Source organism: Fonsecaea monophora (assembly GCF_001642475.1).
Source record: "Fonsecaea monophora strain CBS 269.37 chromosome Unknown Scaff24, whole genome shotgun sequence".
Taxonomy (NCBI): domain Eukaryota; kingdom Fungi; phylum Ascomycota; class Eurotiomycetes; order Chaetothyriales; family Herpotrichiellaceae; genus Fonsecaea; species Fonsecaea monophora.
The window spans coordinates 326,660-347,965 of NW_019173955.1; the positions used below are offsets into that span (position 1 = coordinate 326,660).

General features: G+C 51.6%; 8 protein-coding genes across 8 annotated transcripts; 2 read left to right on the forward strand and 6 right to left on the reverse strand.

Annotated features, from left to right (window-relative positions):
• Nucleotides 1-1,346: 1,346 nt before the first annotated feature.
• AYO21_04408 (hypothetical protein) lies at nt 1,347-4,523 on the reverse strand (the record flags this gene model as incomplete). Its single annotated transcript, XM_022654381.1, has 1 exon — nt 1,347-4,523. The coding sequence occupies one exon, from the start codon at nt 4,521-4,523 to the stop codon at nt 1,347-1,349; it is 3,177 nt and encodes a 1,058-aa protein (XP_022513418.1).
• A 1,460-nt stretch (nt 4,524-5,983) lies between these two features.
• AYO21_04409 (hypothetical protein) lies at nt 5,984-8,026 on the reverse strand (the record flags this gene model as incomplete). The annotated part of the gene is made up of 1 exon (XM_022654382.1): nt 5,984-8,026. The coding sequence occupies one exon, from the start codon at nt 8,024-8,026 to the stop codon at nt 5,984-5,986; it is 2,043 nt and encodes a 680-aa protein (XP_022513419.1).
• A 1,129-nt stretch (nt 8,027-9,155) lies between these two features.
• Nucleotides 9,156-10,331, forward strand: AYO21_04410 (hypothetical protein; the record flags this gene model as incomplete). Its single annotated transcript, XM_022654383.1, has 1 exon — nt 9,156-10,331. One exon carries the CDS (start codon nt 9,156-9,158, stop codon nt 10,329-10,331), a length of 1,176 nt encoding a protein of 391 aa, XP_022513420.1.
• A 1,245-nt stretch (nt 10,332-11,576) lies between these two features.
• Nucleotides 11,577-13,404, reverse strand: AYO21_04411 (hypothetical protein; the record flags this gene model as incomplete). Its single annotated transcript, XM_022654384.1, has 2 exons — nt 11,577-12,011; nt 12,067-13,404. The coding sequence occupies 2 exons, from the start codon at nt 13,402-13,404 to the stop codon at nt 11,577-11,579; spliced, it is 1,773 nt and encodes a 590-aa protein (XP_022513421.1).
• A 153-nt stretch (nt 13,405-13,557) lies between these two features.
• AYO21_04412 (hypothetical protein) lies at nt 13,558-15,192 on the reverse strand (the record flags this gene model as incomplete). The annotated part of the gene is made up of 1 exon (XM_022654385.1): nt 13,558-15,192. One exon carries the CDS (start codon nt 15,190-15,192, stop codon nt 13,558-13,560), a length of 1,635 nt encoding a protein of 544 aa, XP_022513422.1.
• Nucleotides 15,193-16,248: 1,056 nt separating this feature from the next.
• Nucleotides 16,249-16,707, reverse strand: AYO21_04413 (hypothetical protein; the record flags this gene model as incomplete). Its single annotated transcript, XM_022654386.1, has 1 exon — nt 16,249-16,707. The coding sequence occupies one exon, from the start codon at nt 16,705-16,707 to the stop codon at nt 16,249-16,251; it is 459 nt and encodes a 152-aa protein (XP_022513423.1).
• A 1,591-nt stretch (nt 16,708-18,298) lies between these two features.
• AYO21_04414 (hypothetical protein) lies at nt 18,299-18,805 on the forward strand (the record flags this gene model as incomplete). The annotated part of the gene is made up of 1 exon (XM_022654387.1): nt 18,299-18,805. The coding sequence occupies one exon, from the start codon at nt 18,299-18,301 to the stop codon at nt 18,803-18,805; it is 507 nt and encodes a 168-aa protein (XP_022513424.1).
• A 713-nt stretch (nt 18,806-19,518) lies between these two features.
• On the reverse strand, nt 19,519-20,715 carry AYO21_04415 (hypothetical protein; the record flags this gene model as incomplete). The annotated part of the gene is made up of 3 exons (XM_022654388.1): nt 19,519-19,521; nt 19,578-19,734; nt 19,787-20,715. The coding sequence occupies 3 exons, from the start codon at nt 20,713-20,715 to the stop codon at nt 19,519-19,521; spliced, it is 1,089 nt and encodes a 362-aa protein (XP_022513425.1).
• Between the last annotated feature and the right edge of the window lie 591 nt (nt 20,716-21,306).

The window sequence follows — 21,306 nt, forward strand, 5'->3', positions numbered from 1 at the left end:
ACGACTGGCAGTAGTGAGTGAGTACTGTGGAGCGGGTTGTCTTGCTATGTGAGGCGTTGAGGGAATAGAATGAAGGTCAGATTGACAATAGAGCGTAGGCGGTTGATTCAGCTCATCTGACTTGAGGTGCAGGACCTTCGACAAGCCCGCAGCAAGACCAGGTTGATGGTGATTGTGAAATGCATCAGCAGCCACATGGAGATGGTCTCATCGACCAAGAACGTAACAGCCCAGACTTTAAGGGAGGGGTTATTTCTGTTCTGGAATTCGAATCTGTTTATTATTTTCCATGTTACAAAAAGCCCCCGACTACATACACTACGTATCCGACAACCCACACCCGCCTGCGCCCGCGATGCTTGCCAAGGGCCTTCGGTGCCCTCGTCTGGCTGACACTTGTCGACTCCCGGTACCTGCTCCGAGTAGGTAGGCTCGCCAGTACCCGCTTGACCATTTCTCCATGCAGACAAGTGGTAGGGAGGCGTGTGGGCTGCCGAGAATGGCACCTTGCAGCACCAAGACCCGTCGTGCCAGTGCAAAGTACCCGCTCCGAACAGTGACTCGTACCTTGGGAGGGATATGGCAAATCAATGGGCTTTCTCTGAGAATGTCGCGAGGTCTGTACCGAGTACCTGACAGGTGTCCCTTTTCCAAGATGCACCCGCTGACTGCGATATCAAGAGCCACTTCCCATCCGTCCACCCGACTTAGAAGACTCCCACTACAGAAGTCACCCTGTGTACGAAATACCTACGCATACAGCCAATTCGCTCCTTTTCATAATGTACAAGATATTCAGGGACAGGCACAAAGTCTGTGGAACCTCTTGAGACACTGGTGCAGTTAGACCCCGCTGAGAGATCTCCGCTTTCCGCTGTGCACGATCGACCCGTTGCTGGCTTTTCAGACATTGGTGGGAAGGCGCATCAAGATGAATTTCTCCTTTCCCTTGCCCCATCCACAGTTTGTCACAGGGTCCACTCTAGGCGTATCGATGGCCAGCCACGATGGCGACGATGGCTCCGACCCTCGCCATGAGTGGGACCCTGGTCAGTGGCTATAAAGCCAGCCAGCCACCCATCCCAACCCGGTCCCGCGTATCACGGCTTGATGTGTGCATGGTATCCGTGGAGAAAAGTCAAATCGACCGGGAGGGTTGCACAGTGCCTGATAAAAGAAAGGACTTTGGACATATGCAACTTTCCAACGGCGGCAGCTTTGCGCATCATTACTTTGTTTTTGGTTTGTAAAACTCGAATGTATTCGAGGTGCTCAACAGTCACAGCACTATCATGACATGGTCATTTCCAAGCTATCCGTCCACCATCCAATGGGCATATCCTCATTCAACAATCCGGCTCTAGTCGCACGGTTGGCGCGATGGGCACCTCGCCAGCATTGTCTCTCATACTCAACCTCATGCTCTCGCGTTCCTTCATCCGTTGATGATGGTGTCGTTCCTCCTGGACGATGAACCCTTCTTCGTCAGTAGGCCTTGGTCTTGCACTGTCCCCAAACGTAATTTCCACCTTGAACTTCAAAAACTCTCCCTTGCCATTGTCGAAAATGGTGATGACGTCTCCTGTATACAGCTTCCCAAACAAGGCGGCATCTCCGGAGGGTGACTCCTTTCGCAGTTCGACGTCGTTGACAAAGACAGATCCGCTTGCCGAAGTCGCGACCAGTGTTCTAACCCCAGGAAGTGCGGTCCAGTCATTTCCGCGATTGATGTGAGCCTCCATACCAGGTGCCCAGAATGTGATCTTGAGGGCGAATTTGGGAATTCGTGTGTCTTTGGTGTCAGGGTACTTAACGGTGCAATCAATGCCCCGTCCCCACAGTATGAATCTGGCTTCCAGGTTGATGGTAACGTTTGCAAAAGACCCAGGAATGCTGGTGAGCTTGCCATATCGTCGTGCAGGTTTGATGAATTGAGTTGTTTGAGAACTCGTTCTGGTTGTACTCTCCAGCTCTGGAGCAGGACGGATGAAACGGTCCAATCGCCCCATACTTCTAACCTCATGACCAGTCTTCGCGTCAATCGTGACGGCAAGCTCAGCTGATGGAGGGGAGTTTCTGGTGATCAAATTTCCATGAAATGTCTCCGCCTTTGCCCGGAGCCTACTGGCTCTCGACACATTCCTTGCTTCGACCTCTGCCTCAAAGTGAGCTGGGTCATCGACTAGGCCAAGGTCGATGCGACGAGTACATACGGGCTCTTCGGACACTTGAGCCGTATCCCCAGATTCGTTATTCGCGTGTGGAGTGACTGAAGCCGAGGGCGACAGCTGACGGGTCTCAGGAGTGACAGGGTTGGTTGTTTCTGGAGTTGCTACGTCCGAAATATCTGCCTCAGGAGACGCCATGTTAAGCTGACCTATTTGGTTCTCTGCCCCCATAAGGCTTGCGGCTGAACCGCCTGCGATTTCAGGTACGCCGAGTACCTGAGGATATTGAGGTGGTCGGCCAGAAATGTCAGCGTTTTCTGCAATACGCGGTGGACCACGATCTCCAAAATCATTCACGCTGATTTGCTCGACTCGATTTCGGATATCTTGTACTGCTGTCGGCGAAGTCGGGCTCAGTTCTCCGCCAAATATTCCCGAACTACGCAGAGCGGACGCGGAAATCTCTCCAAAGAGACGTTGGGCCGGTAGTTCTGGCGCAACGGGTAACGGCAGAAAACTTTCACCAGGTTCGGGGAGACGAGGATATGCGATAGCTCCCGCCAAGGGTGATAGTTCTGTTCGCGTGCGAATGCGCTTCGCTGGGCGATCTGGTGTCCGCACTGAAGAGGGCGGCTGCGTCAGTTGGTTCAAGGTGTTAATCAATTCTTCGTCGATGATATCCTCGTCGACTTCATCAACAACTTCGAGGCAGTTTTGTGGGTTGTCAACCAGCTCCTCGATATCCTCATAGTTGCAGTGATCTGGCAAGTCGCGTAGCCACGGGTGTCGCAAACATTCAGGCTCCTTTGGCCGTAGAGCAGGGTTCCTATTTAGGAGCTTCCCAACGAAATCGATTGCCATCTCTGATACCCCAGCCTGCCTCAGCGTGTCAAAGTTGACATTCTTCGTCATAATATTGTTCAGCATTTGCGCGCCGCGATCATCGCCTCGTCCGGTGACTGGAGGCTTCCCGCAGAGAAGGTGGAAAATGACGGCGCCAAAGGACCACATATCCACAGACTGATCGTAGGGTGACGGGGGTTGTTTTGTTGCAGGTTCTCCTAACCGACGTCTTTTTGTAGCTGTTCCTTGTGTATACGTTGCATAGTCAGGGTATACCTCCGGTGCACAATAAAGAAGAGTACCACAAAACGTTTTGAGAAAGGTCTCTTGGTCGGTCACACATTTTGACAAGCCAAAGTCGGATAGCTTGACGATCAGAGGATTTCGGGACGCTATGAGGATGTTGTCTGGCTTGATATCGCGATGGGTGATGTTTCTTCGATGAAGATAATAGAGAGCGTGCAATATCTGTTTGGCAATCTGCTGAACGTCGGACTCGGGGATAGCTCCATGCTTCCCGAGCTCTTTCGCAAGCTCGCCGTAGGGGACATACTCCATCAGGATATAAATCCAGTGTTGGTAAGTGTGACAATCGACGTAGTTGACAATATTCGGATGGCTCAGGTTTTTCATAATGTTGAGTTCGCTGTCAAATTTCATATCGAGGACGCCGTTTTTGATAAAGCGGCGCTTGTCAAGCTCCTTTGCTGCGTAGATGTCGCCTTCTTCCTTCGTCTGGACCTTATAGACGGTTGCAAAAGCCCCTTTTCCAAGCAGACCGGTAAAGTTGTACAAGGAGCCTCCATTCCAGTAATTTCCATACGTGCTCTCCCTCATGGAAGCAAATTGCGCCACATCACCTCTTGCGGCGAGATACCTTCTCAGATTCTCTTCATATTCGTCTTCGTAGTCACCACGACTGGGTATCCGCACCATCATCTTGATCTCGTTCTTTCTTCCACCACCAAAGAGAGAAATGATAGAGCCATGCTTGAGGGCGATAGTCGCGGGTCTGAGGTTAGGATTATCTCGACGAGCTCTCGCCCTGAGGTGGACATCATCAACGACGGTTCCATTGGTAGATAAGTCTTCCAGCATAAGGCTGCCCTGGCTGTTCACAAATATCTTGAAATGCACTTTGCTCACTAAGTTGTCATCATCGTATGCGGTGAGAAGCACGTCGCATTGATTCCGAGCGCGGCCAAATCTAAACCCATCTTTTAGATTCGTGACAGGCGACGACATTCGCAAAGCTAGGTCTCGGGGCTGATTAAATTCGTCCCGGAAAAGCAGGTCGTCTTCGCTGATATCCTGTAGGTCGGCATTTTGCAGTATGTGCATGGGTGAATCCAACAGGTTCGCTTTTACCGCCTCAAACGCGGCAGGGGAAGTTGGACTCAACAGACATATCACGTCTATGGCATCCTCGTTCGATATATTGGACACGTTCCTCCTTAGACGGCGAGGGTCTTCAATCGGCTGCGTTGAAGGCTGGGTGGGTTGCGAGACCATAATGGACGTGTCAAAGGCGTATCACGACAAGCTGAACTGCGCAGACAGCGGAGAGGGTTGAATACAACCTGTGTATCCTTACGCAGCAAGATGACGCTGGAGGGAATCTCGTCAGTAGACTGAAGGTTCGTCATCGCATGACTTACTGACCAAGCACGACCGACTTGTTTACCATCCCAATTGTATTATATTGCACTGGGAAATATGTAGACCCAGATTAATTGAGCCAACGAGAGAATGGCATGCCCAGAGCCTAGGTGTATGTCTGGAATATCGTTAGTATTGTCCAGTTTGTGGAAGCAGGAGAGACAGGATGAACAAAAGGAAAGGTGTAGCCGCGAGGAAACGACCGCAGCAGCTCTAGACTTGAAGCCAAAAGCACGAGGACATATTGACATACGGGTGGGAGGAAGGCATGGATTTTATCGCACACACCTGGTAATAAACCTTTGTAAGGCAGATGGCTAATTGGCCTAACAAAACTGTCGATGTGCGCATTAGTCTTTGATATCGACGACCAACGCATTCCCACAGAAGAAGAGTGCGCCTGTTTGATATGCGACCGCAGTATTTTCCCTGTCCACGAGCCTCTAAAGTGTGTATTTCTGCAATAGGGAACTCCCATACTTCGAGCGCTTCGCAACGAGGAGCAAACATGATGTAGAAGTGCCAACTCTTTCCACCGACGTCTCGACACTCCACCATACGAAGCACCGGCTAACTCGAGTGAGGCGAAAGAATCAACTTACCGAGGGCAGTTGCGCGAGGAAGTAGAGACGTTCGAGGATAGGTCCCTGTGGGAGACCATTAGCAATTTGTCATGTGGCGGTCTTGAGCACTGGAGGAGCACCTTTCAGATCGGACTATGGCCCCAAGACGGGAGATGCGTTCGAGGTGAGCACTGATTTTCTAAACATCCAAAAGAGCAACGCTATCAAAACGGCCGTACAGAAACCAGAAACGAAGTGAGCAGGAAAAAGGGTGCGCGAGAGAGGATAAATGAGGTCGAGATTCACCTGCGGCTCTCGAGGAAATTTCCCCGCCAACACTCGCCCAGGCAGGATCCCTGCAGCTCCTCGCGATTGAGCCCCGAAGCTCTAGGCGACAGGGCGGCCTCATGTGGATTTCGTCAACTTGTGTTCCCGGCTCCCCGTTCCTGGCTAGAGTAGCGTGTCCCGGAGCCGGGCAAACGAGAGCCAATGGATGCGTGATAGATGTGGCATTCGCTTACTTTAAGTGTCTTTGAGCACTCGTACTGGGACTCGTAGGATCACGATGCCTTCAAGGCGCGGGACGTCACGCGCCACATCCGCAACATGTAAAGGGTCTTGTTGCAAAGAGCATGCATTACATATTCCGACCTTACTCAGGTGTGTTTGCACCACATGTTCTCCCAAGCACTGGTGTTTGGCGTCATTGAAACGCGTCTCTGACCGCGTCGACTACAACTGCGTCGAGCTCTAGTCATTCATATCCATTGCTTCTTTCGCCAGCATATCTCTCCGGCGGATTTCCTCTTCTCGCTGTTCACGTTTCTTCCTGCACGTTCCGCTCCCCTTCGCCCGTCTCGCTGCCGCCTCTGAGACATTGATGATCTGTATCTGTTTTCCTCCATTTCCTTCGTTGGTGCTGTCGGTGAGAGCGTCAGAGGCTTGGGTAAATGCTTCCTGTAAGGTTGAGGTTGATTCTGCTCGTTCATCATCTTCAGGCGCTCCTGGAAGGCTGATTCCACGTCGCGCTAATGCGGCCAATCTCATCTGTTCTCTTTTGCGGTCCCTGGCCTCTTCCACGACTCTCTTGTATTCGGGATCATCCTTGTCTTTCCCAATCCATTCCTCCAAGCCGAGCTCCTTTAGTTCTTTGTCGAGGATCTTTTTGGTCGTCTGAACATGAGGCTTAGATTTTCGACGCCCTTTGGGATTCTCCAGTACTTTCAACTCTTGCTCGATCGACTCGGGTGTCGCGTGTTCGAACCGTGCTTCCTGGTTCGCGCAGAGTCGGCGAGGAATCGTGCGACGTAGTGCCGCTGGCTCCGGGGCAACACTTCGGCTATCCATGATGAAGTCGATCTTGCTTCGCGTGGACGGCCCTGCCGTTTTGCTACGAATTCGTCTGGCGGGTACAGATTGAGCAGAGAGTTCGTCTACCGCAGAAACTTCATTCGATGGCTGGACATCTAGATTAGTCGTACCGTTGAGAGTATCCATGAAGGCGGAAGAGCGAACCCCGCTGTTTTCGCCAAAGTCGGCGCCTTTTTCGATCGATGAGAGGATTTCCGAGGTATCTAGAGGGTCGATGTCGAGCGAAGGCGCGTCATTTCTGTCACGCAATCGATTGTTCTCTTCTAGATAGTCGGATTCTCTACACTCTTGTGGCCGATCTTCATTGTCCTCGGATTCTCTTGCAGGTCCAGCAAGAATTGATTCTCGAGAGTCATCGCGTCGCGACGATGACCGCAACAAGTACCCAACAGACCCTGGAATAGGTTGTTGTTGGTTCTCATGGGTATCCGGATTCTTGCTGCTTGCTTGCGTATCTGCGCTGGACATTTCGACAGGCGCAGCTCCAACATCCAAGCTAGCAATTTCTGTGTGTTGATGACTCTCCGATAGTAGACGGCCCTTCAAGCTTCGTCGCAAGGACGTCATTCTGGAGGGAACTCTATCTTGATTCGTGAATTGATCACTGTAGTCAAGGATATTCTGAGAGTTTGATCTGGCTGCTTCTTGTTCTGGTGTCGAAATTCTTGAGCTATTGGAGTCATCGGCAGATTGGCCGTCTGAGTGATTGCTAGACTGCGGAGTCGGCATTTGCGTAGAAGACGAAACAGTCTCTAGGTGATGAGACCGGGTCTGTAGTGCTCCAACCACTGGTATCAGCGCGCTCGATCCTGCGACACTGGTGTCGCGTTTGCGTTTTCCCAGGCTGTTCTTGTGGGGTACTTCGTATGATGAGCTTGGAGTGGATTGTCCAGTGGCGGTAATCATAGCCGATTGCACGATATCCCACTTGGCTCGAAGTGCGGCGTTTTCAGCACGAAGTTCTTCTAGCTCTTGCGCATTCGCCTGAGCCGATGTCAGGGTCATGATCATGGTGCGGATGTTGCCCGCGAAGTCGATTTGTGTTGGCTTATCGAGACGAGGGGGCGAGGTTTGAGCCTTAAGTTCTTCGATAGATGTCTTGATCTCATCTAGCGTGTTGCGAAACGTCTCTAAGACCGAAGAGATGGCTTGAATCTGGGCATCGTGCTCCAGCGTTTTGATCTCATGGTCTACCATTCTCCGATCGTGTGGTGTCGAGCGCGCATCTTGTATGGCGTGCTGGGTCAATGTTGAGTCCAGAGACTCTGTGTCTGGTGGGGTTCTAAATGGTGTGTTTCCGTGCCTATCTTGCGATGTGATGGGTGCGGAAGTCCCCCTTTGCGACTCAGTCAACAGTTGGAGATGTGGAGGCATCTCTTGTCTATCAAAGAAGGTGCGCGAGCGGCGAGCGTGGGCAGCCATGCTCACAGCCGAAGTGGCATTCGATCTTGCAGTTGATCTGACCGCGTCCCCAGCGTATCCAAAAACAGGATCAACCTGCTCATTAGTCTCCCTGCTCTTCAAGTATGTCCTCGATAATTTGTATAGATACTGATTTCTTTAAACTCGTCAGTCTCACGTATCTTTCTTCTACTGCGATGGAATCTTACATACAACATATTTCTCTGGGCGGCTGCAGGAATCATCTTGCAATACTGTCCAACCGCCGCGGAACATTTTGTACAAAACACTTCAGCAAGAGTGCATCCTTCCAGAGATCGCTGTGTGACGCCTTCAGGGACGACTTGTGTTTTGTTGGTCGCAATCTCAGTCCCGAAGTGAGTACCAGAGTGAACGGGACGAACGTATGAACTCGTGAGGCGGATCCATTCGTTATTGAAGGTACCGATTTGGCTGTCGCATTGAAGACAGTGCAGGTTGACTTGTGGAGAAGCAGGTTGCGACTTGCGGCGGGAGGAGGTAGTCATGTCGATATCGTTGCCGCCGTTCAATGCTGGCAGCGGACATTGACTGCGACTGCTGGTATTATGTGCAAAAGGCGTACGAAGGGAAAAAGGGATGGTGGACTGTGAGGTGCGGCAAAAACGCGTGGAGGCTTAACGCGACCTGCGCTCTGAGTTTCTGGAGTTACTCGGCACCGCGGTAGGAGTCGTGTCAAGGCGGGGGCACGTGGGGCCAAGCCCGGCTCATCTAGGCAGGTGAAATCCGTCTAGGCAGTGCCTAAACCTCCCAAGCCACTTAACCCACCCCTATCCCACCCTTAACCGCCATTGCAGGCGTCAGCCAAACGCTGCTAAACTCATGGCAAAGTCATTGGATCTTGATGCGCGCATCGCCGCTCCCACCTCCACCCGTGTTACACTGATCGAGCACACACTCACGCCTTTCGAAATCATTGCCTTCTACCGATGTCGGAACAACAATCATCTTTGAAAGTCTCTTCCAGATGCTTGCAGCAGCATCTAGACAAGGGTTGAATTCTGCGGCCAAAGTCCGCATATCATCAGCGCGATCGACGTGCCAATTGCATCCACTATCGGGAACCCTCAGATTGTCTTCAACCAGAGGCATCAACCACTCCAGTTACAAGATGGCTACCTCGCATACCAATGGGGGCGAACCAGATGCCTTCGCCGACGTCAAACAGAGCTCTACCATCACAGAAGCGAACAGCAATGCTGCCTCACACAAAAGGGTCAATGCCTGGCAACAACCTGGCCCAGCTGCTCTTGATTTTCGCAGCGATGTAATGACTACACCCACGGCATCCATGCTCGATGCAATTGCAAATACCACGCTGCTGGATGATGTCTTCCTCGAGGATCCAACCACTAACGAGTTGGAGTCCTCTGTCGCTGCGCTGGCAGGCCATGAAGCCGGTCTGCTCGTCATGTCGGGCACAATGGGCAACCAAGTCGCACTCCGCAGCCATCTGGTCCAACCACCTCATTCGGTGCTTTGCGACATCAGGGGCCACATCCACAACTACGAGGCCGGCGGTGTGAGCTGCCTCTCGAGCGCCATGCTGATTTCCGTCACCCCCAGCAATGGCCACCACTTGACTCTCGAGGATGTCCAGAAACACTGCATAATCTCAGACGATGTCCACGCTTGTCCGACCCGAGTCATCAGCTTAGAAAACACCCTCGATGGCATGATAATGCCGCTTTCTGAAATCCGTCGCATCTCCCAATTCGCCCGCTCCCACGGCATCAGACTCCACTTGGACGGTGCGCGCATCTGGGAAGCTGTCGCCGCCGACGCCGGCAGTCTCCCGGACTTCACACGCGAGTTTGACAGTGTGAGCATGTGTTTCTCCAAGGGACTCGGCGCACCCATCGGCTCCATCATCGTTGGCAGCAAGCCCTTCATCGCCCACGCGCGACGAATCCGCAAGATGCTCGGCGGTGGCACCCGCCAAGCGGGCGTCATTTCCGCTGCTGCCCGCGTCGCCGTGTCCGAGAATTTTGGCCACGGTCCCAACGGCGAAGGCGGCAAGTTGCGTGACAGCCACGCCCGGGCAAGGAAAGTCGCAGAGCTGTGGACGGCCAAGGGTGGCAAATTGGCCAACCCGACGGAAACCAACATGGTCTGGCTGGATCTTGCAAATGAAGGCTGTTCGGCGGATGAGTTCGCCGAGCTCGCGAGCAAGGAGGGTCTAAAGGCCCGGGGAGGACGGTTGGTCGTGCATTACCAGATCAGTGACGAGGCGGTCGAGAGACTGGGAAGAGTCATGGATGCTGTCCTACAGAAGAAAGAGAAGTGATGGACAGAAATAGAGTCGACAATGTCAACGGGCATTGAGCATGTTCTTCAGATAGACAGTAGACTACAGCCAACCACCTGCAAGGGAGGATTGTCCAACACGGCGCGATTCTATTCTCAGCAGAAACACTGAAAGCTCGGATCATGATATTTGATTTGTGAAAGCGCGATATCGCACAAGAAAGTCCCAGCTGCCCAGTCAACATCCCCGTCCGAACGTGTCCTTGCTAGAAGTGATCAAGTGGCGTCGTTGGAATTTGTCGGACCGGTTGCTCCACCAAGGAGGCATTTGCCATTATTGCTTCTACCTTCTCGAATCGCAAGACAAGATCCTTTGGCACGCTGCCCGCAGAAAGTCCAGCAGTGGGAATCCTCTTGTGCCCCGTGTCACTCTCCATCTGTTTTCCAAGCCGACGTCATGAGAGAGAAGGCTCATTCAAGCACTTGCAAAGCACTGCATGGTTGCCAATTCTTTGCCAATTCTTACACTGTTGCGTCTTTCTCCCAATCCTCCTGTTCCCAACAAGCATGACTCGCCTTTGTCGCCGTTATCGATTACAGCAGTCGACTCTTTTGGGAGCCTGACTTCTGTATCCAACATTGGTCTGCTGAAACAATGACCCGCCAATGGCCCTCCAGCATAGCCCTGAATCAATCTCTCGAGAATATCCTTTCTGACAGCGAGCCCAGTTCGCATATCGCAAATCCTTGGAAAGAAAATGTATTCAATCAACTCTCATCGAGCAGTGCACATCTCCAGACATGGTCAAGGAGTGGCAAAGAAACGAACTCCACGGCTCAGAGGAGTAAAAAGAGAAACCTTCAAGCTCGAAAATTGTTGTGTAAATTGAAGCACCGCTTGCTGTGAAGAATGGTAATGAATTGTGCCCAGCGAAGCCGTAAAAGCGCTCGATGCACCGCCGGCCAGGACTTGGAAGCTCAATTGTTAGAAACCTTGTGAGGGAGCACAAGTAAAGAAAATTCCACGAAAGCTCTGCAATTGTGGGAGTTATGCATGGAAGGCCGCCCGTTGTGTCCCCTAGTGTAGCACCGAACAAAGGAAAAGTGTTTTCGTGTCATAATGGTCGTGCGAAAGTTTGGTTTGACTGATATGGTCCTTCATCCGAGTTCGACGCCTCTGACTTGAGGCAAATCCGACATCACGCCCAAGAAGCCAGTCAATGAGGAGGAACGCCGTCTCGAGAATGTAGATGAAATTTTTTGCGTTGAATCTGAATGTGGTGTCTCAACCTGTGACCCCCATTTGCCCCGGTCTCGGCTGGTAGCTTTGTCTTCCACCTGGTCCACCTCCACGACTTCCGCTGCTATCAGCACTTCCTGCGCGGTCTCGAGCATAGGGGCTGTTGGGGACGCCGAAGTTGAACTCATGTGCCGGTGTCGATGTCGCTGAAGCCATGTTCTGTACAGGCCTGACAGAACTTTGCTTCTGCCACGCAGTGGCCTGGTATGGGTCGACATCCACCCTCGTGGCGACAGGTCCAAGCGAATTCGAAGCCGATACGGGGCTGCGGACTGGTGCATCTGGTGCCGCAACTGTCTGTCTCTGCACCTGGCCCTTAGCAATATGGCCGTATCGGGACAATATCTCCTTAGTTGTAAGTTCTGCAGATACGCCATGAAGATTCGTGTCGGTCAAGATGGACTGTAGATCCTCGGGCACCTGTGGATAAAGTTAGCTCTTGCAACGATAGAATATAGATTTGTTGGCTTCATACCTGACAGAACAGATCATTATATTCGATCAGGGTGTTGACGGCTTCAATGGCGAGGAAGCTTTCATCAACCTGAGGCACTTGAGGCTGCCTCGCGCCTGGTGCCTTCTCTTTCGCGTACAAGATATTTGGGGCCATGACGGTAGCCAAGTTGTGGATGTCCATTTTGCTGCCAGACTCCTCATCAACTTGAGAGAAAGAGGCTGCCCATTTCAGGAATGAGAATAGCACTTCCATAGTATCGCGGTGACTCTTTGGCATAAGACAGCATGTGAGATGCAGAACCCTCCTTCGGCGTTCGTCGTCCACTATCTTTTGAGAAGTGATGAACAGCTTTTGTAACTTGTATGTCAGTAACGGCTCGGGCATCTCTCTCAGGAACTTCTTGAGCAGTGCGGCAACCTGTACCGGGTTTTCTCGGTTGAGGTCGGGGGTCTGATTTGCATCAATCGCTTCTGCCGTCTCTTTGAGGCGTTTGATGTTGCCATTCTTTCGGAAGACGCCTTCAACCGACATATCCATCTGTTTCATGGCTGATACACAGTCATCCACAATTGCTGGAACTGTGAGAGCGCCAGGTCCGACTCCGTTGGTTGATTCTGCTCCCTCACGCTCAACCAGTACCTCCAAGGGGACGCCAAAAGTGCCTTTCTTCTTGACACCAGCATCACCACGGAGTGCACGACTGACTTTACCCCAGAATGTCTGCTTTCGCTGCTCGATCAGACCCAGTAAATCCTCGAGGGTGTATTCCCCATCCAGCAACGGCTGCATCGAAAGGACTGCCACATGTCGGACAATAAAATACTCGAGTGCGGATAGTTCCGAGAAGTATCTTTTGGTTCTGAGGGGATGTTCACCAGCCAGGAGATCAGCACCACCACCAGATGAGTTTCGCTGATGGCCATTGACCAGTCGAGGTTCATTGCCCCGGTGACCAATCAGGTTGGTGCCTGCATGACGGAAAGCGTTCGGCCGTTGTTCTTTTGCCTGCTCTGCGGCAACAATCCGTGGAATATCATCCAGGGTCAGGCCCTCTTGATTATTAAATGTAAGTTCCGATTTCATGCGGCCATCAAGATCTTTCTCCTGAACGATCTCAAAGCCACCCGGGTTTCGGTGATCGTGACCTTCAGCTCCTTCAGAACCTGGTCGCACACCAGCTCCGTCATAGAGGATTCGGGATTCACGGGCCTTTCGGAACGTCGTGGAAAGAGCGCGTTCATTGCGTGTAGACCGAAGTCGTTTCATCTCGCCCACAGTCTGTTCCAGTGATGACTGTTGTTGGCTCGATGTGCCTGCGTAAGATCTAGATCGTGATCCCATCATCTGGTGAGGCATGACCGGTTCCCCAGAACCCGATATATGATGTCCATCATTGGTTTTGTATGGAGTCAGGTTGGGATCATCAGATGTATGTGGTAGAGTACCGCCAGACTTTAGCACCTCAAGCAAGCGTGCCAATGCGACCCGGAGTAAGAAGACATATTGCTGTTACTTCGTGACGTGGGCGAATCCTGAGACCGTATCCGGCGTCCGTTTTGCATGATCAACGCAATACACCTTTTCTTCTCTTTCGTTATACATCGCAATGCCGAGGTCGCTGGTCAAATCTCGCTGGCAGACGCTGCAAGTAAGATGACGGGGCTTTACATGCCATCTGCGGCCGTAAATCATAACACATTCGTCGTCGATGGGTTCCATGCACGCGGAGCAGCAGTCTGATTCTTGGCTCGCAAGTCCTGCCACACTCTCTTGTAGATCCAGTGATTTCATCTCCTGCTCTTTAATTGTTTCCAGGTCGGCAAGCTCATCCAAGAAAGCATGAAGGCCTTCCGGAGATCCCTTCTCACGTTCGAGTTTCAGCGCTCCTTGGAGACCAATGCGAATAAGTAACTTGAGGTAATGAGCCAGGCCAGTAACCAAGGACAAGAGTTCTTGAGTGACGCCAAGTTTTCGCACCCCAGTCTCCTGAGTTTTCGAGAGAAGCGTGAAAAACGCCACAACTTTCTTACATAGCAATTTCGCTTCCCGGCCATAGGCAAGTTCTTTGAGTTGAGCCTTGATAATCAAAGCTGCGAGGGTATCGATAGCACCGAATAGGATATCCACATGCCAGATGAATTTCCGAGCAACAATGACTCCATCGACGTAGACGCCATTACTGACATGTAGAAGCATATCTGAGATGCAGGAAGCAGAGGATTCTTCGAAAGTAGATAGCGTGCTCCAGATTCGATAGACCTTGTCCTCCATCTTTTCCTCGTCCTCCTTGACTGTTTCCCGCTCATCCTCGGTAACGGGGGCGTGCATGTCTCTCCTCTCCACGACTGCCTCAGATTGTGCAAGTCGGACATTCCAGAATTTATGGATCATGTAGCATTCGGGGTGCCAATGTTGGTTCTGACCATTTCGGAAGATCTCGACAAATTGTTTCAAAATAGCAGTCTGACAACCATTGCACCGCTGCGCGAACTGCGTAGAGTAGTGGTAGTGGCAGTAAACTCTCCCGTCATGCTCGTAATAGCTGTCCTGGGCGCCGAAAACGGTCGGACAAACCGAACATGTGAAGTGCTCGATGTGATATTTTCGATCCAGGGCTGTGATGTAGGAGCCACGAAGTGCGCCGCCGCATTCGAAGCATAGCAGGTCCAGACGGCGGAAGTAATCTGTTTCGCATAGGGGAAATTGTCCAGATCCATCCTCGGCATCCACAGGGAAGAACTTCGAGGCGACAATTTGGCCGCAGTCGGCGCATTTGAAACAATCGAGGTGAAATGTTCCCCCAAGCGCACGGACGAACTGACCAGTCAGAGGCTCACCACACTTTCTACATTGTCTGGTTCCCGAATTGGATGACTTCCCGGCACTGCCATTTGTTCTTGATCTGCTCCGTTCTCCTTGCCCACCCACGGATCTCTTTCTTCCAGTCCTGCTATCGGAGGAATATCTGGCATCACTATCGTACGGAACTTCATTTGCGTTGCCGTTTGCCTGGGTTGGCGGAGTGTATGGGTACTGACCGTTGGAGTTCTGTGGAGCATGTTCATTCTGGTTGCGAGAAGTGCCTATGGTGTATCTCATGTTGCCAGAGTTCCCCTGGTGCAGCTCGTCAAGCGGGGCTGCCATGTTTGAAATATGCTCAGAAGGCGTTGCATGAATATATGGCAAATGGGCCAGTAAACATTCGACGCCGAGAGTCTCTTCGACACTTGTCTTGCTGCGGACTCAATTCAACCGCACCCGAGGGAAGTGACTGACTTTTGTCGGATGACCGTGTTGTGCGCGTCTCTTGCCTGAGACTGTAGCAAGTCCATGCAGCAAAACACTCGGAGAATTAATGAGGGACGAGGGGAATCGTGGAGATGTTGTGGTGCTTTACCGGTTAAAGTTGTCGCAGCCAATGCCCAGGCTGGATGTGGATGTGACGAAATTGAAATAGTCGAAGGCGTGTCGATTGTGCGGTTCTTCGCGAAGGACACTCGAAAATGTCCCAGCCCAGAGAACGGTAGTAGAGGGTGAAGGAGGCTCTGACGGAGCGCGAGGGACAAGGAGACGGAGGTCGGACAAGGAGTGGGAATCGAGGAGACGACGCGTTGCGGCAAAGTTTGGGAACTTGTGAGACAGCCGGCCAGGAAATATGCGCAAAAGAATAGGATGAAGTTGATGGAAGGTCTTGACAGTTGGTCGAGTGTGCCGTCGAGAAATGGTGGCTTGTCAGATCAGATCAGATTCATCCATCAAAACGATGAAATGTGAGTAGCGTGAATTGCTGGACGGGACGTTCGACAGAGGCCCAAGCCCCGAATGGGCCAAATTTAGCAAGGCACAAGGCCGTTCGGAGAATTGGTCCTGTCACGTGCCTGGGCGCTAAAGAATTAGCGCCCCCAGTGAGCTGAGCGTCCGCTGATTGGACAACATTGTCAGCCTCGCCAGGGTCGGTCATCATGACAAGGGCAGTTGTCGCCAGAAGGACGGCTTATGGGATGTTGGCAGAAATGGAAACAAAGCGATGAGAGGTGAAAAGGAAATAAAAATAAAAGGTCCAGTTGATGTTAACACTAACATGCCCCCAAATAAAAGCGGAGACCGACTTGGACAAGACTTGGACAATAAATGTCCGCTCCCAATTCCATTCAATATACAGCTTCTTCCTTGCATCCTCCCCGTTCACACAGCCCCTGCCTAGTTCTGTTTCGGGATTCTCACGAAGACAACTCCGCTTTTCACCTCTATCTTCGTCCCGTTGGCGTTCGCTTTTGCGGGCAATGTAACAGAACGCTCAAAGAGTCCTTCATGTCTCTCCTTGTGAACAGTCTTCATGATCGTGCTTCCTGTCTCACCGAAAGTCGGGATTGACGATGTCTCCTTTTTCCCACGGACGAAGATAGTACTACCATCCAACCACTCAATCTTGATGTCATCGGCAGAATCGATCCCCGGCAGATCGCCAACCAGAAGCCATCCCCCTACATCCCCTTCTATTTCGAAGACGTCGAACTTTGGAGCCAGTACCCCGCGATGCGATGGTAAGCCGTCAACGTTGTAGTAGGCGTCACCCACATGATTGAGCTTGGCACGCAATGAGTGCGTGTCAATCAACGAGATGTGGTGAGGGTGGAGCAGGCACTCAAGTGTTGACATGATGAGGTTGTCGGATGCCGTTTCAGATTTTTGATGGTTTTGGAGGAGTGTTGAAGTTCAAGATCGAACGTTTGATTGTGATATTCAACAGTCGGCTTGTGCAAATCAGGAACCTTTCTGGAATTTGCAAATGCTTTGGTGGGTCTCTGCCAGGGAAAAGAAGCGAAAGGTGGTCCTAGCGAGCCCTTCCTTACATATTTGTACTTGTAGTCCATCCCTTTCCCCTGCCTGTCCTACAGATATGTAGACACGTGCGACGCATTTGATCCCAGCGCCACGGCCCCAGGTCTGGGGTCCAGCGAGAAGCTTCTGCAAGATTTAGCCAAGTCGGATACGAGGATCACAAGTTGAGGATCGAATGCTTCGGCCTGCACGTGTCGTCGACATCCCACGTCAGTGGATCGTAGGCAACCATCATCATTCAGGAGACAGTTAGCCAAGACTTAGCTATTTGCTTCAAGGCAAATGAGCGGACAGAGATTGAAGGTGAGTAGATGTATTGTCGGCACGTGTGGCGAAAAAACCTTCCTTCCACAAGCACAACTAGACACCCCTCTACTTGTAGGATCATTTTAGATCATATGGTATCATATGGTATCATACGATAGAGAGAACTTTGAAGAGGACACGGACCGGTTCAACAAAGAAGAAGTTGGAATAAACCATCAGAGTACAAGTAGTTTCCAAGAAACAAGGGCAGCTAGTCGTTTGCCGAGGATGTATTTGGCATAGCCAGTTTGTAATGACTGTCATTCCACGGCGTCATTGAGGTCCCTCCAGTTCCTGACTCCCCAGTATCTGGCCCCCTCTGAGATGCCTCCAGAGACGGGGCTGGCTAACAATCATGAATCGAACACGGGACTTCCATGGAATGTTCTATCTGAATCTCCCTCAGTCCTGCGCCAGCTTAAGCTGTCTCCCTGGAGGCCGTCTGAGGCATCGAAACGGACTTGGTAATCACGGTACATTTGTTGCGTAATGACACCCACTCAGCAATGGGAACATCACTCCACTCCTGCATATCACCACCTCGCCATCTCATGATGATGTGAGCTACTTTCCCCTTGTAGTCATGAGATGAGCACCCAATGACAACTTTCCAAGTCCCGTAGCTCTTCATGTCAAAGACAGATCATGGAGTTTAGCCCCTCACTAGAAGTCATTTCATCGGCTGCCACCGGAGCCAAACCGACCTCCCCAAGGACCCAGACCTTTTCCAGGACCTCGCCTATAGCAATAGCTCCGAAAACCAAGTCCATGGCACTGCGAGAGAGCTCAATGGTCACAAGATCTCAGAGGTTCTCAGTCGGCACACGAAGGACCGAGCAATGGGGAGCTCGAGCTCTGCCGCCAGGATCTTGCCCCGCCTCGAGCTCTAGAATCAGGTAGGGGTAAATAAATATGCGTGTCCCTCTCCGACTCAGCGAGAACTCTTTCGCGTTTTTCTCCTCAGAACTCCATTGATAAATACTAGAGCAGCTGCAGTGCAGAGGCACATCACTACAAGGACAACCGCAACCAGAAGCGACCTTACAACCTCAATTTCATTTGAAACCCCTTGTCAATCTCAAGAAAAGACATCCCAAAAGCAATGGCCTACGCGTACTACTATGACTACCCACCTCCATTGGTGGACAACCCTCATGAGCGACACCACCAGCACCAGTCACTCCTCCAATACATCGCGCGCCGTCACCCAAGACCAGAAGACCACCCCAACCAACCAGACTTGGATTTCCGCGATGCTATCAAGGAATACCTCATCGAGATCGAAGTACCAGGCGTCAAGAAGCCCGAAGACATCACCGTGACCTGGACGGGCAACCGATCCCTACTGCTGTCGGGCAAGGTCGAGAGGCCAGACTATGGCAATGCCGAAAACGCAAAGGTGGAAGAAGAACAAACAGAGCCTCACGCGGGCGGAGTCCACCTGTTGATTGGAGAGAGAAGAGTCGGCCCTTTTCGCCGATACGTCAATTTCCCGACCGACGTAGAGAACGTCAACGTCACGCTGGAGGCTGGTTTGTTGAAGATTCGTGCGCCCAAGAAAGGGTTCCAGGATGTTGCCAACGCAAAGGTGGATGTCAAGCACGAGTGAGTTAAAAATGTGGTCTTTATTTTTTGATCTCGTCTCTCTTGTATCTAGTCTGCTCGCATGCCCTTTTTATTTTCTCAGGTATACAGCAAAACACTAATATTCATCTCTCCGTTGAGGGATCATAAAAAGCACACCTTCCCCGTCCTGAACACATTCGCTGGCCTCTAAGTCTTGTGATTCAAACAATGCGAAATGGATACTGGGGGGCCCTGCTGGATTCAAAATGGCCTTCGATTGATGGAGCGCGGAACAGAGGGAAGTGGAGACAAGCGGGCAGGCGGGCAAGCGAAGGGCTGTCGGGCATTGGGAAAGATTCACGAAGCGTAAAGGAGTGGCAATGCACCTCGGAAGGTATATCTAAGATCTCCGCCACCATGTCGGATGTTTCGGGAACAGAAGGTCACAAACCATCAAATGATAACCTGTCGTTCTCATGTCGTTAGCCGAACTCTGGAGTCAAGTTCACTATTCGGTCTTCTTGTCGCACCGAGATCCCGTAGCATGGTGTTGGGGGGGGGGGGGGGGGGGGGGTTGAAGACATCCAGCTCCCGTTGTCTCCTGCGACTCGGAATTGCTTTTTCACAGAGACTCTCGTCGTAGTGCTCTAGTGCCTGTAGTCCTGTCTGCACCTCCTGCAAACCCGCATATCGCAAACATCACATTCCCATAGAAATTGATCAGCGTGCCAGCCACAGTCCGAGCAACGGTCATCATCACTAGAGTATACCCCGACCCTGGTCCAGTTGTCGTGACGGCATTCACCCTGACCTACGATTTCTGCGATAATTCGCTGCACATCGGCGGTCCGATCCTGGAGTACGGCGATGGCTTCAGCCCGCTGGAGGAGGCGATCTTCACGCCATTGCTGGCATTGACAGGTTTTCCAGGGAGCATTGCAATTGTAGCAGAATTCCGTTCCACAGTGACACCTGTGAAGGGCATCAGTATACATCCTTGGTCGTGTTATGGTCAACCACCTACCTCATATGATTGCAGCCGTGCGAGATGATGATCACACGGTGACAGTTGGGGCATGTCGATGCTTCATTCGCCGTTACCCAGTCGTTGAAGGCCCTATCCTGGGATTCGTTGCAGGTGGGAAGGGAGTGAAACTCGGCTTTGCACATCACACAAGTGTGTTTCTGACACGAGGGGCAAGTGGCCATTCTGTCTGCGAACGTGTCTGGGTCAATGAATGTCGAGCAAGTAGGGTCGTGGCAGTACGTCCGATCGGTTGTGGTATATTCCTTGATCTTCAACTCCAGCTTGGCGACTGATTCCTCTCCCAGAAGTCGTACAATGGTGGGATTTTGATGGGAGATAATGGGAAGTCTCCGGCAGCATCGGACAGGATATTGGCTCTCGTTCTTCAAAACCAACTCGAAACGTTCCAACAGACACGGACGGCACCAGAGATGCTCGCACTCTTCATGACTGATGAGTTGAGAATATGGAGTATTTCCCATGCAAGCGTAGCACTCTGCCGATGAATGAACTTCGTCAGCCTCAAGATCGTGTACGTACGCTTCTAGACTAGTACTTCCATCGGGTTGAATTCGGGGGTCCTCGTAGTATCCATCTTTGCCCACGACTCTGGTGGCTGAGTTGTTGTCTCTCTGTTCGGGTTGTTGATTTTGTTTACCGTTCGTGGCATGCGTTTCTTGTGCGAGTATTCTGTCAACTTCCGGGAAGTCTGAGAGCATGGCTCGGTAGATGCTCTGCTGTAGTCTCGCGTTTGCTTGTTGGGTATCGAATATCGCAAGTTCTTCAAGTTGGAAGTGAAGGGTAGCGACGCGGTCGCGGATTCGAGCCTTCTCTTCATTGCTGGGAATTGTCGTCAGGGACGTTTCTAGATCCTGTAGCTCAAGTTGGACTGCCAAAGCGGCATTTGCCGCATCGATATCTGCCATGCTGTGGCTGTTGACGCATGTTAGCAGATCGTAAGACTGTTGACGGATCTGTTACTTAATGTCTTCGACCGAGAGGCGCAGTGGTTCTCGAATGGGGACCTAGAAGTCTTCTACAACCGACATCATCCAGCCGGGCGAAGCTCTAGCCAATAAGTCAGGTAGATAGACAAGAGCGGGTAGGGAGGTTTTATTTGCACCTTGATTGGGTTCTTATTAAGAGAGAACGAAGGTCATGTTTAGTGACAGTCGTTGGGGGGAGATGTAAAAGAGTCACCCACAGGTGAAAATGTACTACGGGATCTACAATTCTGCCAGACCTTGTGTGTCGCGACTTGATGAGGGTCATAGCGGCCTTCGTACTGTCTTGTAAATACTCACTTACTAGATAGACCATGAAGCATGAACATCGGCTTCACACTCGATCTCTCAGGCAAACGTCACTGCCGTGCTCGGATGAGATTACAACTTATGTAGAAAGCAGTCTCTTTAGAGGGGTTCGATGCGACGGTGAAAGTCAGGGGGGCAGCTTGCACCAGTCTACGAGTATCTCGTACCATGGCTGAGACAAGTCGTCACCGAAGAGTAAGTGGT